Source organism: Chamaea fasciata, unplaced genomic scaffold (genome assembly GCF_029207755.1).
Source record: "Chamaea fasciata isolate MVZ Bird 193981 ecotype frontalis unplaced genomic scaffold, bChaFas1.0.hap1 SCAF_12, whole genome shotgun sequence".
Lineage (NCBI taxonomy): Eukaryota > Metazoa > Chordata > Aves > Passeriformes > Sylviidae > Chamaea > Chamaea fasciata.
This window is the reverse complement of record NW_027094097.1, coordinates 1,120,440-1,135,640: the sequence shown is the minus strand read 5'-3', so window position 1 is coordinate 1,135,640 and position 15,201 is coordinate 1,120,440. Positions and strand designations below refer to the sequence as shown.

At 42.6% G+C, this 15,201-nt stretch overlaps 1 protein-coding gene across 1 annotated transcript in view; it reads right to left on the bottom strand.

The window, feature by feature from the left end:
• LOC136295658 (neural-cadherin-like) overlaps positions 1 to 15,201 on the bottom strand; it is a 46,667-nt gene that overhangs the window by 13,168 nt on the left and 18,298 nt on the right. The window contains exons 14-24 of the mRNA XM_066194226.1: positions 14,975 to 15,161; positions 14,076 to 14,219; positions 12,723 to 13,006; positions 10,594 to 12,208; positions 9,468 to 9,561; positions 8,110 to 8,294; positions 7,666 to 7,895; positions 4,490 to 4,761; positions 3,456 to 3,670; positions 2,295 to 2,422; positions 1,616 to 1,743 (exon numbers count right to left, since the gene is read on the bottom strand). Coding sequence (XP_066050323.1) covers positions 1,616 to 1,743; positions 2,295 to 2,422; positions 3,456 to 3,670; positions 4,490 to 4,761; positions 7,666 to 7,895; positions 8,110 to 8,294; positions 9,468 to 9,561; positions 10,594 to 12,208; positions 12,723 to 13,006; positions 14,076 to 14,219; positions 14,975 to 15,161 — 3,482 coding nt within the window. The remainder of the gene's footprint in view (positions 1 to 1,615; positions 1,744 to 2,294; positions 2,423 to 3,455; positions 3,671 to 4,489; positions 4,762 to 7,665; positions 7,896 to 8,109; positions 8,295 to 9,467; positions 9,562 to 10,593; positions 12,209 to 12,722; positions 13,007 to 14,075; positions 14,220 to 14,974; positions 15,162 to 15,201) is intronic.

Genomic DNA, 15,201 nt, shown 5'->3' with positions numbered 1-15,201 from the left:
CTTTATAAAGTAACAGTAAAAATGCAACTACTTTATCTTCTCTCTCTGAAACAAAGCCCTTTAAAATAAAGGGTATTTTTAAAACATGACAGTGAAACCTGCTGGAAGTGTAATTGTGGGACACTGTTACATTTTGGGTATGTTTGTGTGCAAGTCAGAAACAGCTGTGATGGTCTAGATACCATACTCTCCTTCAAGTGCTCTGTGTGTACACAGACATCCTGTGCTCTGGGAACACTGCAACAAAGGCTGTTCTGTGTATGACAAAAGTCAAAAGTCTAAGATTTGGGTCCATGTGGTCTAAAAGGCATGGTAAACACGTCCAAGCTCTGCACTGTCTCCCAATCACCTCTCCAAGCCAAAAGTACTCCATGTATCTTAGTCCTCATACTTTCTTTTTCCCAGAGTTATCAATTCGTTTATTTTGTTTTCATTTGTCCTTGTATCTTTCCCTTTTTTTGAGCTCCTTTCATGACCAGGAGAGCTCCAAGCAGCTGTGGACAAGGCTTAATCCCAATACTCATCAGAATGCTTGCTTGGACAATCTATTCCACAGCCGAAGTATCTTTGTTAGTACAAAAGTTTCCCTAAAATACAACCTGAATATTCCTCAGTGTAACTTTAGGCCCTGTCCAGAAGAGATTGTCTAAATCCTCTTTGTACCTTCTTTCATACATCCTGAGACTTATCATATCTCTCCTTAGTTCTCCCTTCTTTCCATTAACTGACCTCAATTCCTTCATTCTTGATTTTTACTCTCAGGGTGAGCTGAGCAGGCATTGCTCCACTCTGGACTGTACCCAGCTGCTCCTTGTCCACCCAGCACTGTGGGGCACAAACTGGACCCAGGACTCCAATGTCAACTGGCCTAAATTCATGAGGTTTTAAAGAGCAGGCTCACAGTGACTTGATAAACAGAGAGAAATCCTGTGGGTGGAGGGTGGTACACAGGACCCACAAAATCTCCAGTACTAGCCACAGAGTTTTGGGGCTGTCACTTAGTACTGCAGCACTGAAGTTGTAGCTTTCATGTTTTTCAGATTCTGTGCTGCCCAGGGGTGCAGTTCTGAGCCTCATATTAAGTGTCAGTCAGCTCTTCACAGAGCAGGGAGGCAAAACAAATCCTTTTCCTGCTGGAGACCAAGGACAACTTCCAGGCCCAAAGTCACAAACAAGGGTGGACTGAAGGGAGGAACAAGAAGGATGGAACTTCATAATCTGAAGCGGTAATTGGACAATTAAACCCCAATATGCAAATGGACCAAAAGTTATAAAAGTGTGAGACATCGTGACATCATTTTGGGTCCACCTTGGGTGTAGCCCTGGCCAGGCTCTTGCATTGCCCAAGGTGTATCCTAAAAGCCTTTTAATCAATATCTACTTTATTCTCTTAGCTCTGCCTAGTAGACATTCCAGGTCAGCCTTCCCAAGGCATCAACATGACTCAGAGGAACACCGGTTCCTTAAAATTTGTTTAGTGCTGTAAGGTGCAGGCTTGGCCTGGAAAGCCTGAGAGAAGAGGAAATGCTTTTTATACTCCTAGCCATCAATAACTTGACTTCAATCTCACAGGCCTTAGAACCCACTGCCTGCCAGGGAACCTCCAGGAATGTACCTTGCTCTCCGTGGAACAGAGCCCAGGACTTCACAACTGGTGCGATCCTCAGTGGAGAGCCACCGGCCAACGCCTTCTATCTCGGACACCACGGCCGCTCCGCACTGGTCCAGAGTGAAGCGCACGTCCTGCACCGGAACACAGCACTGCTGAGCTGGCAGCTGCTGCACACTCCAATACCCTGCCACAGCACAGCCTCACCTTTTACTTCTTCCAGACTAACAAGCAGAAAGGGCTGGGCTGTTCGTGTTCCGTTCATCTTGCAAGAACCGGTAGCGCTAAAACGGAACCATTTAGCAAAAGTAGGCACTTCTCAACTTTATTTGTGCTTCTGAGTATTCTAACCACCTACACGAGACCTGTAACTGCATTTGCAAGCAAATAAATACTTGCTGTTTGTGCCTAAGTAATGAATTCCAGTGGCCACATTCTACACGTGCTGCAGCAGAGCTTAAAAAAGGTAAAGATTGCAGAATATGGATTACAGTATCAGTGGATTTGGAATTCACAGTGAGGTTGTCCCAAAATTTCTATTAGTGATCAAACCTACTTGAACAGTTAGGACAACACATATTGTTTGCTCTTTATTGAAAGGCTGTTCTTTCGACCCTCCTATCACTGCACAGGAAAATATTAATATCCTGATGCGGAAAAGAAAAAAATCAATCCAATAACTGACCTGACCATTGGTTCTGACTTCAAGTCGATGCCACTTCTTGTCTGCTACATTCAGATGACTTGGAAACTGCAGCACCACAGAACCTGAGCCGTGGCTCATCTTCAGCACAGGAATACCACTGGAGAGTTCTAATACAAGATGAACAAGCAATTCAATTCAGCTACAAAATGTCACTTTTGGGTATCTCGGCAGTTAGTGACTGCGCTGATTTAATGGTTATTGCTAGTCACATACAGGGGTACACTACAGAAATAACCAGAATTATACCCTATGTCTCCTATTAAGCAGAAGTACTCATTCAGTACATTATTTACTTATAAACTTTAGATTATTCCCCTCCTCTGTCAAAACACTGAAATTAATTCCTGAGAAGTAATCTGCAATTTTATGATGCTCTAAAACAATTAATACATGCAGGTTTCTTCCTTCCCATCTTCTACTCAAATTTACAAGTAACTGCAAAGCAAGGCAAAAAGGAGTGATTAACTATTCAATCACATTACCTTTCAATTAATCAGGAGAACATAAAATGCCAGCCATACTGTGCATCTTCTATGTTAATTCACAAAAAATAAGCAGTAGTAACCTTAACTATGTGTCAGCATAAAGCACTGAGTTCTACTTGTGGATGAATCTTCCCACAGTGGCACGTGGGGCTGGATTCATCCATCACATCATTGCCTGTTCAAAAAAATGTGCAAAACTGCCCAAGACCAAAGGGAGTTGAAATGGATTGGTTTTTTCTCACCAAACTAGATAAGAATGACATGCAACTAAGACTGCACAACTCATGTAATACGTCTCTTCAAAGCACCTAAATTCCTTTATACAACTACAGTTTTTCTAGGCAAATTATTTATATTTATACATATATATACATATATACATATACATATATCTATATCTATATCAATCTGTCTGTTTTGCTTTTCCCTTCATTTCTACAACTCAGTGATGAACCAAAAGCCAGAGGTGCAGGCTACAAAAATAGACATCAAAGGAGAAAGACTTCTCAGGAAATGCTTCAAAGGATTTTTACACCAGAAAATAAGTTGCCTCATTAAATGAAAAGACAGAATTCGTAGTCTAATAGTTACACAGGTCACAAACAATCCATTCCCAAAAGGCATTTAATTTTTCCACACCCTTTTGCAGAAGTACCTATTGCAATGAAGTTTTCTGTACTCCCAGGTTCTGGATTTGATACAGGGCCACTATATAGTAAAAGTCCATCTGGAACCACAGTAATAAACTCGAGAGAGAGCGAGCTTTCAAAGCAAGGTCTGATGGGGCGAAACCATGCATAACCATTTCCATGGAAACTGTGCTTAGTCTGCTGGCAGTCTGGTCCATGAAAGGAAGCAGGACAAAGACATCTGAAAGACCATAAACAAAAGAAAGAGTCAAAATTCTCCCGTGATTGGCTTTTTTTTTTTTGTTTTGTTTCATATGCAGCAAATGCAGTACTTAAATCACAGTTTAGAAATCAGCAAAACAAAGATTTTAGCAGAATCTTAGGGCTGTTTGGCAATTATTAAAATGCTGTAAGAATACAAAGTATTTTTATTCCCTATACTAACTCCCTCAAAAAAAAAAAAAAAATATTTTTGAGGCCAAGTTTTTGAGAACAATGAACTTTATTTCCTAAATAACACAGAACACCAAACATCAATTTATTACAGAGTAAAGTCTGGGAGGTTAATTCCTAGCTGGAATTAATTTCACTATGGGAATACTGCTGCATGCCAGGTGATGCTATAATAAAGCAAGTTTACTATCTAATGCCTTTTAGGCTCTTTATTACCCATTGTTTGGACTGCATTTCACTCCTACATCCCTGCTGCTACCACTGATATTCACCTTTATTATTACTCTCCTGGGAAAGGGAAAGAAAACAGGGCACACGGGCCTTCATCCTGAATTAGGCCCCCTTAAAAAAATGACCAGTGTTAATTACGTGTTCCCCAGGGTTTCCTTTGCTACTCATGCACTTTTTGGGACCACAGCCCCATCGGGGTCATCAGGAAAGCCCCTGTTGCCATTAGGTTTACACCCCAGTCCACTTGCGGGGTTTTTTTTTTGTTTCTCCCCCAGTCAGAAATACGTTTACGGTTATTTCAGAGCAGTACCTTGTAAGCACCACTCAACACTCGAGAAGAAGAGGGGGGAACTAACGTGCAATGAGGTTTCCTCACCTGTAGCCATTGAGAGTGTCCATACAAACCCCCCCGTTGAGGCAGGGGCTCCCAGGGTAGGAGGAGCAGGGCTGGTGCAGGCGCTCGCGGGCGGAGCAGCCGCAGACCGCGAGGCTGGACGTGGTGAGGGACGCCAAGGACACGCTGCCCGTGTCCATCACTGTGGGGATGTCACTCACAACGAGGTGGTTCGTGCAGCCCTCACTGCAGTTGGCACTTCTGCACTCGTCAGCATCGATCTGGGAAATGTTCAGCTGTAGAGCTGACTGCATCTAAGAGAAAAGCCAGTTTAACACGTCACTACTCTCATCCTAACAAAGGCTCTACCTCGATGCTGGAAAAGCAAAGCCATCAGAGAAAGACTTAACGCAGTGTTTAGTTTCGTGAGCATTACTTAGTAACATCCCTGATTATACAGGCAAGAAAAATAATTTGAAAAATTCAGGCAAGATTTCGTTTAAAAACCACAGCAGCAGCAGCATTCCCTAAAAACTTAATCACTGACATGGCCAATTGTGAACCTGTTGAATCTGTGCTGGCCTAATAACTTTATTTCCAAGGATCAAAGCTCTGAGAGCAGTGACACTCCACCTTCCGAGCTGCAGCATCTGCATCACACCTCTCTGCACTTCAACAGCAACAGGAGTGTTTCAGCTCAAGCCAGGACAAATCCTTCCTCAGCAGTAACACCCAGGTGTTATTTCTTACATTCTCTCACACGAAAGGACACAGACACAAGAAAATGCAGAGCTGAGCTGCTTTCATTAATCACGTCCGCAGACAGTGACCTGACAAGACAACTTTGTAGCAACTTGGATTCAGTCTAATGATTTGTGCCTCATAAATTTACATCTCATGTCAAGCTGTCTGCAACAAAGCACAGTCAGTTCAGCACACTGGACACTGCAGTCTGTGCCACGTTGATCTTTGCTCGTTCACTGTTTCTGTTGTTAATTGGGGTTGCACCTGAAAGCCCAAGTACCGAATAAAAAGAGCTTCACTGTAACCACAATTCAGGTAACGAAGGAATAGTGGCTTTGAGATCCCAACTTCCACTGCAAATGGAGCAAGGAAGCACTGACAGAGAGGGAGAGAAGGGAGCTGCTGACAGTGTGAGGCAGGAGCAGAGCTGCCGTTAGTCATGGCTTTCTGTCCTTCAGCCTGCACACCTGAATTATCAGTTTGTTTCTTCCACTTACTTGGGAAGCTTGCACAGGTGTCTGTCATAAAGCTTCAGAATTTGACCTGTACTTGGTGATTCAAATACACTGAAATGTGTATTTACTGCCCAAACCGGAGTTCGGGTGAATGAGGCAGAAGACCTCACTACTCTCACAGTGGTACACAAATGAACAAGGTATACAAATGTAAAACTAACAACACTAGAGCTTTATGTATTTAATATGGGTTTTTTTTCCAAATGTTAAAACATATGGCAAATATCTTAAAAACAAGCTTTGAAAAGATCAAAACAAATACACAAACGCTAAAGTGCTTCTATTTTTTTCCTCCTTTTTGTAGTCATCTCAGTTCAACACTGTAAGAACTTTGATCTTTATAATCCTTTGTCTCTATATTCTCAAATGTCATAACATGCATTGATGCCTATGCCCCCAAAGGCAGAGAGTACACTTTATAATGACACGATGCATCCTCTGTCAGTGCAGGTCTGTGTCTGCTGCCCATGTCTATCACCATCAGCGGAGAGTCTGTAATGCACATTTAGACAGCTGTGCAATACTGTTGTTGAAAAACTGTACATAAACAACCTTGGCTCCTTTAAAGTATTAGGATGGATTATTTTTCTGCTAAATAAAAATTGCTGTTGTAAAGCTATATCCCCAGGAGCTAATGTAAACATATTATTTATGTAGCAATTCGATGAATAATTTCAGTGCTAATTAATTATTTCCTATATTTATAGTTATACACACAGGAAAAACTACTGGAGGAATTCTCCGGCTCTGATTGGTTTTCTGTTAACTATTGGTGATTACTCACTAGAGCTATTCATTAAATATTGAAAGGTGGTATATAATTAATAAAACCATATTTTCTCATTAAAATACGTGAAGCAATCCCCTTGTTGCCACTTTGATTAATCCAGGTGTCACACATTATGGCAGAGAATATTTGAAACCTATAGGATTTTCTGTATTATTGTTGCAGTAATTCAATAAATATGCAAAAGAAGCAGTCATTACCTTTCATGAATACTCTCTGTCCTGGCATTCCCTATTTGATCACTGTGAAGACTCTCACAGTCCAGAGAGCCATTCAAGCTATACCAGGGAGGAGGCAGGCAGGCAGTTCAGACAGCCCTGTTTGGTTCCCAGACTCAGGACGACTCCATCATATTCACACAAATGGAAAAATGCTGATTTCTCTTTGGAAAAATCATCTGCATGATGTACCATGTGTTAAACCCAAACGTGGCCGGGGGAAGGGAAAAGCTGAGCAGTGTCACTTTGCCTTTCAGCAGGGCAACAGAGAAAACCAGGTGTGGCCAAGACAGACTGTGTCCATGTAACTGAGTTAGAGAGCAGGACAGTTAGGGGACACCAAGAAGGGCAGGAAAACATCTTCCATCCAAAAGATATGTTCCCCTCACAACAGCAAAAGAAGCTGGGGGAGGGCATCACTTTGTGCTTGGAGCTGTCCTTCGGTGAGATAAATGCAACCACGGGATTGCTTGTCTCCATCTCCCCCATTGCAACTGTTCCCCAACCCACGCGTTCCTTCCTGCAGGACTTTTCCTCTCTAGTGTCTCCTCTTTGTACCGTAGAATTTCTGTTGGGGTGACATCCAGCCTCCACTCTAAGTGTCTAAACACAAGCTGATGTGGGGATTTGGGGATTACCCAATGCAACACTGACTGGAGAAAACACAGGTGTCTGTCTACCCCACGACAGCGATGCAGACCCGTTTCTCTGCAGCTCTCCAGTGACTATTCCCCGAGCCAGAAGTTAGTACAACCATACAACGCCAGTATGTCTGGCGCTAAAAAGAAGGGAGAAAGCTTGAATTAAACACTTGTTTTACAGGTGGTTTTGGCCTGAGCGAAGCAATAAAACCCCTATCTGTAGATGCAGTGTATTTTTCCACTGAGGTGTGGGATATACACGCTGCAAACTCAGTGTTTGGGTGAGTCCCACAGGTGACCCCAGAGAACAAACCTCAGTTTTAAACGCTGCCATCTCCGCGTGCAGCTTCTCAGGTCTGTAATAGCCCGAGCCAGCACGGACTGCAAATCTCACATCTGTCTGTTTTCCATCCCTGCTCATCACACTGAAGACAATCACATCACTCAGCCTTGCAGGTAGCAGCTTTGCAAGGTACTCCTTGAACTCGCCACGTTTCGTTTTGCCATGTTCATCTCTCCTTATGAACTCCTCTGCTGTCACATCTGCTCAGAGGATTCAAAAAACAGATAAACGTGAACGCCTGGGAGCTCACAGGTTAATTGCTCCATTTATTTCTTATTTAACAATATGGAAACATACCAGAAAGTGCCCTACAGCGACAAGCAAATCAAGTCTTGATGTAATAATACCTACACCCCATAAACATTCAGTTAGAGAAGCAGCTGATCTAAACTCTCACCAGCAAATCAAACCAACCTGAGAACCGCACAGTGGCTGAGTTTTGTATGGCTTCATTTTCCAGGTCTCTGACATGGATTTGTACTGTAGATATAACATCAGGACAAACTCCATCAGAAACTCTAACTCTTAAGTTGTAAATTCCCTGAGGAGTGTTATCCACCATCAGCAAAGACCCAGTCCTCTGATTTAATCTGAAAGATCTAGACAGAAACCTTCAATTAGGAAATCTTAACAAATCAAAAGTTGAGGACTCACTTCATTCATTAACACCATTCAGAAGGCCTTAAATGTTACTGTGAAGGTTATAGGGCCAAAACTTTGGGGAATTATCCAAAAGCCTCAGAAAGGCACCTCAGCCACCTTAACTGGGAAATGCCAATCTGCAGACCTCATAAAGAGATGCTCCTGCCACTCAGCCTTTCCCAGATGTGCAGCTGAACCACATGGTTCAGCACAGTCATCATGGGCCAGCCTCTGAGGTCAGTAATGGGGAGTGACAAAACCACAGGGATCACTCCAGGTTCTCGCTTCTCTATCTGGAACAGGGTAAGTCTGTAAAAAATCTCTCACAGGATCTTCATTGGACACCTCAAAGGGCCAGTTATCAGCCCTTATGGAAATATTCCATGGCCATTCTTATGGAACAGTGACCTCTTGGCATGGAAACAGGCCCAGGAGCTGCTGATGGACAGGAAGTCTTTCATTCTGGACTACAAAAAGCTTTTAAACTTTCAGTCACAGCACAGATTAAAATTCACTTTCACATCCATTTTTTCCCTTTCAGACAGCATATAGTTCTGCTATAAACCATCTCACCTTATGATATGAACACATAATGTCTAAGTAGGAATTAAGGAATTAAGGGTCCAATTCAACATTTCAATTAACAGAAAAAAAAAAAACAAACTTCACTAATCTGAGTCATGGTTTTCACATGCAATTGTAAATTTAGCCATCAAAGGAAAGCACCAAATTCCTTTCCACTTTTGATGAAATTACTCCATTCTTTGCTTTTAAATTCGGGATCTGTATTCCGTCAACCCTAACATCTGAGAGCAAGCGTTAGAAACTCTGCCTATTTTTAAACTGGAGCTTACAGAATGCACATTTCTAAGTAAATTAACTATGACATCTGACTAAAAATCAACATCATGGTGTGATCCTGCATTGTCTTGGAGAAAATATTTTATGCAATAATTTCCTAATACCTAGTAACCCAAGTGAAAAAGAAAAAGAGCATTCAAAAGGTACATCCCTTAAGACATTCAATAACCCTGGCTTTATGCACATCCTGAACACAGAGAAATACATGGTGAGCAAAATAATTATAGAAGCATAAATATTACTCATTTTGACAGAAATACAATCCTCACTTGAGCAGTTTTCCTTCGGAGAGAAATGTTTTATTGTCCCAGTCATCCTGATCTGGTGCAAACACATCCCCAAGCACTGTTGTTGACCATTTTCCTGTTGAGATAAATTATAATAAATCTGCATTTAATTTTTGCTTTTCAGTGCTCTTTATATTCTGTCACATCCGTTACTGCATTTATTAATTTCAGACTCCTGCCCAATTTAGTGATGATTATGATCCAAGATTCTTAAAACAATGCATAGCCTGTCACACGATTTCTGCTACTTCTGGCAATGTGAGTACACTGGAGATGTCACATGAAAGAAGAAAAGCTGGAAACAGCACAAAACACCACCAGAATCATACATAAATACAACTCTCTAAAAACTCTCAGACAAAAGAAAAATTTAAAATCACCACGTCATGAGTTAATTGCAAATATTTCATTGCTGCTCTATTATTTTGAAAAGCACGCGCAAGTGGAACCCAGCAAAAGAGGGGAGAGCATCTGATGGGGAAAAGCTGGGACAGAAGGACATGACTGGGAAAAGGGAAAGGGCAAGAAGTGATTTTTTCCAGGCCTTTGGGGGCTGGCACAGAAGAGGAACATCCAATCAGTTTTTCTAAAACAGCAAGAGGAACAAAGCCGGGGAAGGAGACTTTTGAAATCCACACTCCAGTTCAGCAACACAGATTTTTAAGGTTCGAATCTGGAGCCAAGCCAATCTAGATGCTTCATTCTCTCATTTCTACAGTATGATCTGGTCACATCTTTTTCTAGTTTAGGCACACCAGACTCAGAAATTGTAACTGCAAAATACCTTCTGTAAGTGAACGCTCATTGATGGAAAATAGATTTTATGGGTTTATAAAAGACTGCTTTTTCTGCAAGTTCAACATTTACCTGCTTGCAGCTAACGGGTTTTTTTGGTAGAGAACCTTCTACACACTAAGGTCTGAGTTTTACAAGTGTACTTCACTCATTCCACTTTACTTAGTTTACAGAACAGGAGCTGCAGTTCTGAAGCATGGAAATCATTAAAGAAATAGATTAACAGACTGCAAGAAGGAAAGTGTAAAGCCCTGCTATTTCATGAATCTGACATAATACCCAGGATCTGATCTCACATCCAGCTAGCACTTACCTTTGTAGCTGTACACATAGACCTCCTTGTGACCGGACTCATGGCAGTTGTCGTTCTCGTCCCCAACTGTTATAGTCAGGGTGCTGGTGGAGCTCATAGCTGGAATCCCACTGTCTGTTATAACTATTGGCAGGTGAAACACCTTCTGCTTTTCTCTGTCAAAGGACCTCAAAGCCGTTATAGTTGCTGTGTTATTTCTGTTGTCAGTAAGAGAAAAATCCAAGGGATTCTGATAATCTGGTGGCAGTGAATAGGAGAAGGGTGGCCCATTTTCCTCACCGTCCGGATCAAACGCATGAAGCAGCTTTGACGTGTGGTTCATATGCACTATTTCAGGCTTCAATGTGTTTTCCCAAACTACAGGCATGTATGGTGCCTCAAACCTTGGTCCGTTGTCATTAATATCAAGCAAGTTAATCAAAACCGTAACACTCCCAGTGCGGGCAGGCGTCCCCTGATCTGAAGCTTGTACTACTAAAGCGTATTTCTGAATGGCTTCACGATCGAGCGCATTTGCCACAACCACGTGGCCAAACTGGTCAACCACAAACTGTCCCATGGGATCTGAATCTGACTTTATAGAATAGGTAACCTTCCCATTCAAATCGGAGTCCTTGTCTGTAGCCCTCACTGTGGTTACCGTAGTACCTACAGGCACGTCTTCAAATATAGGGTTTGTCTGAATAAACTGAGAAAGGAAAGCCGGGCTGTGGTCGTTTGAGTCTTCCACTTCAATCAGGCACACTGCAACACTAGAAAAATCCAGATCTTCCACAGTAATAGTAAGATTAAACTGCCTTTCACGGGCATTCTCAAAATCCAACTTCTTCTTCAGCCGAACAGTGCCACATTGCCATTCCTTGTCATTCTCAATGTAAAACTTCTCATCTGGGTCTCCCCCAATGATACTGAACGTTAAGTCTGCGTTCTCCCCAACGTCTGCATCCGCAGCACACACTTGCAGGACTTCGGAGTCGATGGCACTGTTCTCAGGAACTGCTGCCTGCCACAGCGTCTTGGTGAATTTCGGAACGTTGTCATTGACGTCTGCAACCCAGACAGTGGCAGTGCCGGTTCCTGTTAGCCCTCCCCCATCTCTTGCTTCAACAGTGAGAAAATAATTTTCAGTCCTCTCCCTGTCCAGCAGTCCCCCTGCCACGTGGATGGTCCCCGTGTTGGGATTTATATCAAACATGTCAGCACCAAACTCGTTCTTCACGTTCTGGGTTATCCTGTAGGTCAGCACAGCATTCAGACCGACGTTGGGATCGTCGCGATCGACCGCAGCCATTTCCATGACCAAGGTGTCCGCAGGAGAGTTTTCAAAGACGTTCCCATTGCAGTCATCGGGCATGCACGTGAACGTGGGTGCATTGTCGTTTATGTCCCACACATTGATGATCACGTCAGCAAACCCTGTGAGGCCTCCTCCACCTTCATCGGTAGCCAACACAATGAATCTCCACAGCGCCCTCTCCTCCCGGTCCAGCCTCTTGTGTGAGTAAATGCTGCCTGTCTTCTCATCTATTGTGAAAATATCAGCTGCACCATACCCGTGCAAGGAGTATCTCAAATCTCCTCCATCAACACCACTATCAGGATCACTGGCCAGAACCTACAAAAGGTTTGAAAAGAAAAAAACAACAAACATAGAAAGTAGGAATATGCCGTGAGTGCATCACAACCCATGTGCTGCTCCAGTCTAAAGGAGTCCCAGCAAAAGCATGTCACGTGGTATTAACATGTGCATGCCAGGGAATAGCGAATCCAGGGACAACTCAGAGCAGGCAAATAGGCATTTTAACAATGTTAACAATTTAAGCACTGAAATGATATTAGATTTTCATACTCATACATGCAATTTATATACGACATTCTGACAGCTACTTTAAATTGTCAATTGTTTGCTTTTTAGGATCAACAAATGATCCATCCTGTTTATCCTACTTACTATCCCTGCAATTTTTTTTTCCACAGAAGTCCATTTCTTCTTTTCAGTGACAAAAAAAAAATTAGTCAAACTGAACTTCATTAATATATATGTGCTGAGTTATTTGTAACATAATTGTACCACAGTAATCTGTGTTTTTTCACTGGAATATTATAATCTGTGAAACTGCATACACTACCTGAAGTACAAAGACTGGTAAGGCATCCAGTTCCTCGATTATACTTCCGTAGTATTCGTTGATAGAAAAAACTGGAGCCTCATCATTTTTATTCATAATGTTGATGATGACAACTGCATAATCTTCCCATTTCCCATCAGAGGCCAACAAGTGGATCTCGTACGCTTTTGTTTCTTCATAGTCCAGTGGCTGGGCAATGAAAATGGCTCCTGTTTCTGGATCTACATCCAGCACTCCTCCTGTGTTCCCAGCTGTGATCTGATACCGTAGTTTAGCATTTGTTCCTGTCAATTACCAACAGTGTCAGGAAACACGCATTTCTTAAAGCACACTGATGGTGAGATGAAGTACAAATCATACAGTAACTGATTAGTGGCATTATTTTTATTTTATTGTTTTTCTGGTCTTTTAAAACATGCAGCTATGTCAGATTACTTGCAGCATTTTCAGTTCTGGTGTGTCCAATTGTAGCTTGTCTCTACAAAATGTGTCTATGCAATGAAGTAATAATTCTGGTTTTACTTTATTTAGAGGGCAGAAATGAAGTGCCATACATCCATCACATCAGGTGCCCTGTCCAACACTAAAGGGCAGATTTAGAGGCAGCCTAAGTACCAAACTAAAAGTTCCTTGAGTGGGTAAATCCTTCTGCAGTACATTTGCTTCAGTCTCCTACGGAGTGGGAGGAATCCAGTGCAGTCAGGATCTCCTTGCACTTCACAAACACACTGAGAACAGTCCTTGGGTCTTGTGCAACAACAAAAGAAGCAGTATTTCACCACACAGTGAAGCTGAAGGAGCAGCGCTCCATGGTCAGAAGATGGAAGCATGTTCTGATCCCTGTCTCTCCTATGAGCACTGGTTATGTACTTTTAACATGATTAGTGGCTGAATTTCTGGCTGATTTGTGGATAACACAGCACAGCCAAAATTCATCATTTGCATTCAGGAAGTCTAGATTCAAATCAAACAAATAAACAAACCAAACACAAACTACACTGGCCATCATAGAGAAAGCACATGAATCTCACTGAAATCCACTCTGACTTATTCTAGTTAACCAGGACATTTTTATTGGCACCCATTTGTAAGAAAATGATCTGATCTATAAAAAATCTGTGTCTGCAGGCACACAAATTATCTCCTATCATCCCACATTAGTACATCGTCTCCTGAAATAAGAGACCGTGCCTCACAGCTCCGTCATGAACCGACGTTCATGCCCGATCGGTGCGCGCTTAAAGAAGTTTTAAAATCTAGAGACAGAACGACACTTCCCTTTCTCACACCACCAAACACGTCTTGGTGTGCCGAGACCAACTGGCTCCTACTTTGGACAGAGCAGTGCTTTACCTTCGTCCTCATCGCTGGCACTGACAGTGAGGATGGTGGATCCCACATCCTGGTCCTCGTCCACGCTCACCTCGTAGACGCCCTGGGCGAAGACGGGCTGGTTGTCGTTGACGTCGCTGACGGACACGCGCACGTACGCCGTGTCTGCAGAGACAAGGAGCCACAGACCCAAACCCCAGCTGGGCCACTGCTGTCAGCTACGATCCCTTCACCTGTCTGCCTGCACACCCGATGAAGACAAAGATGCAGACAATCCAGAAACAAACCCTTTGGGGTTGTGGGCTGGATATACACCAACATTACTCAAAAGCACTTGGGTGTCAAATGAATGTCACGTGCAATTTGTTTAAACACATACTACATGAATAATTGAATAACTGAAGTCTAATATGGCAGTTGTACAGGATTTAGTGGTAACTTTTCATCCTGAAGCCGCAAAATTTTAAGTTTTTATTCAAGCGGGGTGATCAGTTGAGAAAAGGATTTTCTATCTTGCACATTCCTGCTTCACAATCACTTTTGACTGAATACTGTACCAAATGCACTGCTCTGAGAAACACGTGCACTGCCCAAAGATTTGCATCCTACAGATAACAGGCACATCTTTGCTAACTAGAAAACACTCTCTAAACCCTAAATACGAAGGTCTATAGGTTGGGGTTTTTTTTATTTCAGAACAAAAAACTTCCTTGATCATCATGTAAAGTTTATCTTCCAGCTCTGACACAACTGTTGCACAGATGAATGGCAAAAAAGCCACCACGAAACCAGAACAGACACTCTTTCACAAGGCATGAAAACAAAAAAGGAAAATTGCCATTTAATCTTGTACTTCAGAGCTCCTGGTTTCCGACACAGTCCAGGTAATACCACACTTAGCACAGCCATCTATCTCTTACCAGAGTTGGGCTTCCCATGCTTTCCAGGTCGAGCTGATTCAGAGCCATCCACTGACTTGACTTCCAGCAGGTAGGAGCCCTTCTCCTCCCTGTCAAACACCGAGGTGGTGTAAATGGAGCCTGTCTGCGGGTCCAGGCGGAAACAGGCGTAGTCTCTGCCACTGTCGTGTAACAGGGAGTAAGTTATCTACAGGATTAAAAAGAAGTTGTTAATAAGCACTTTCCTT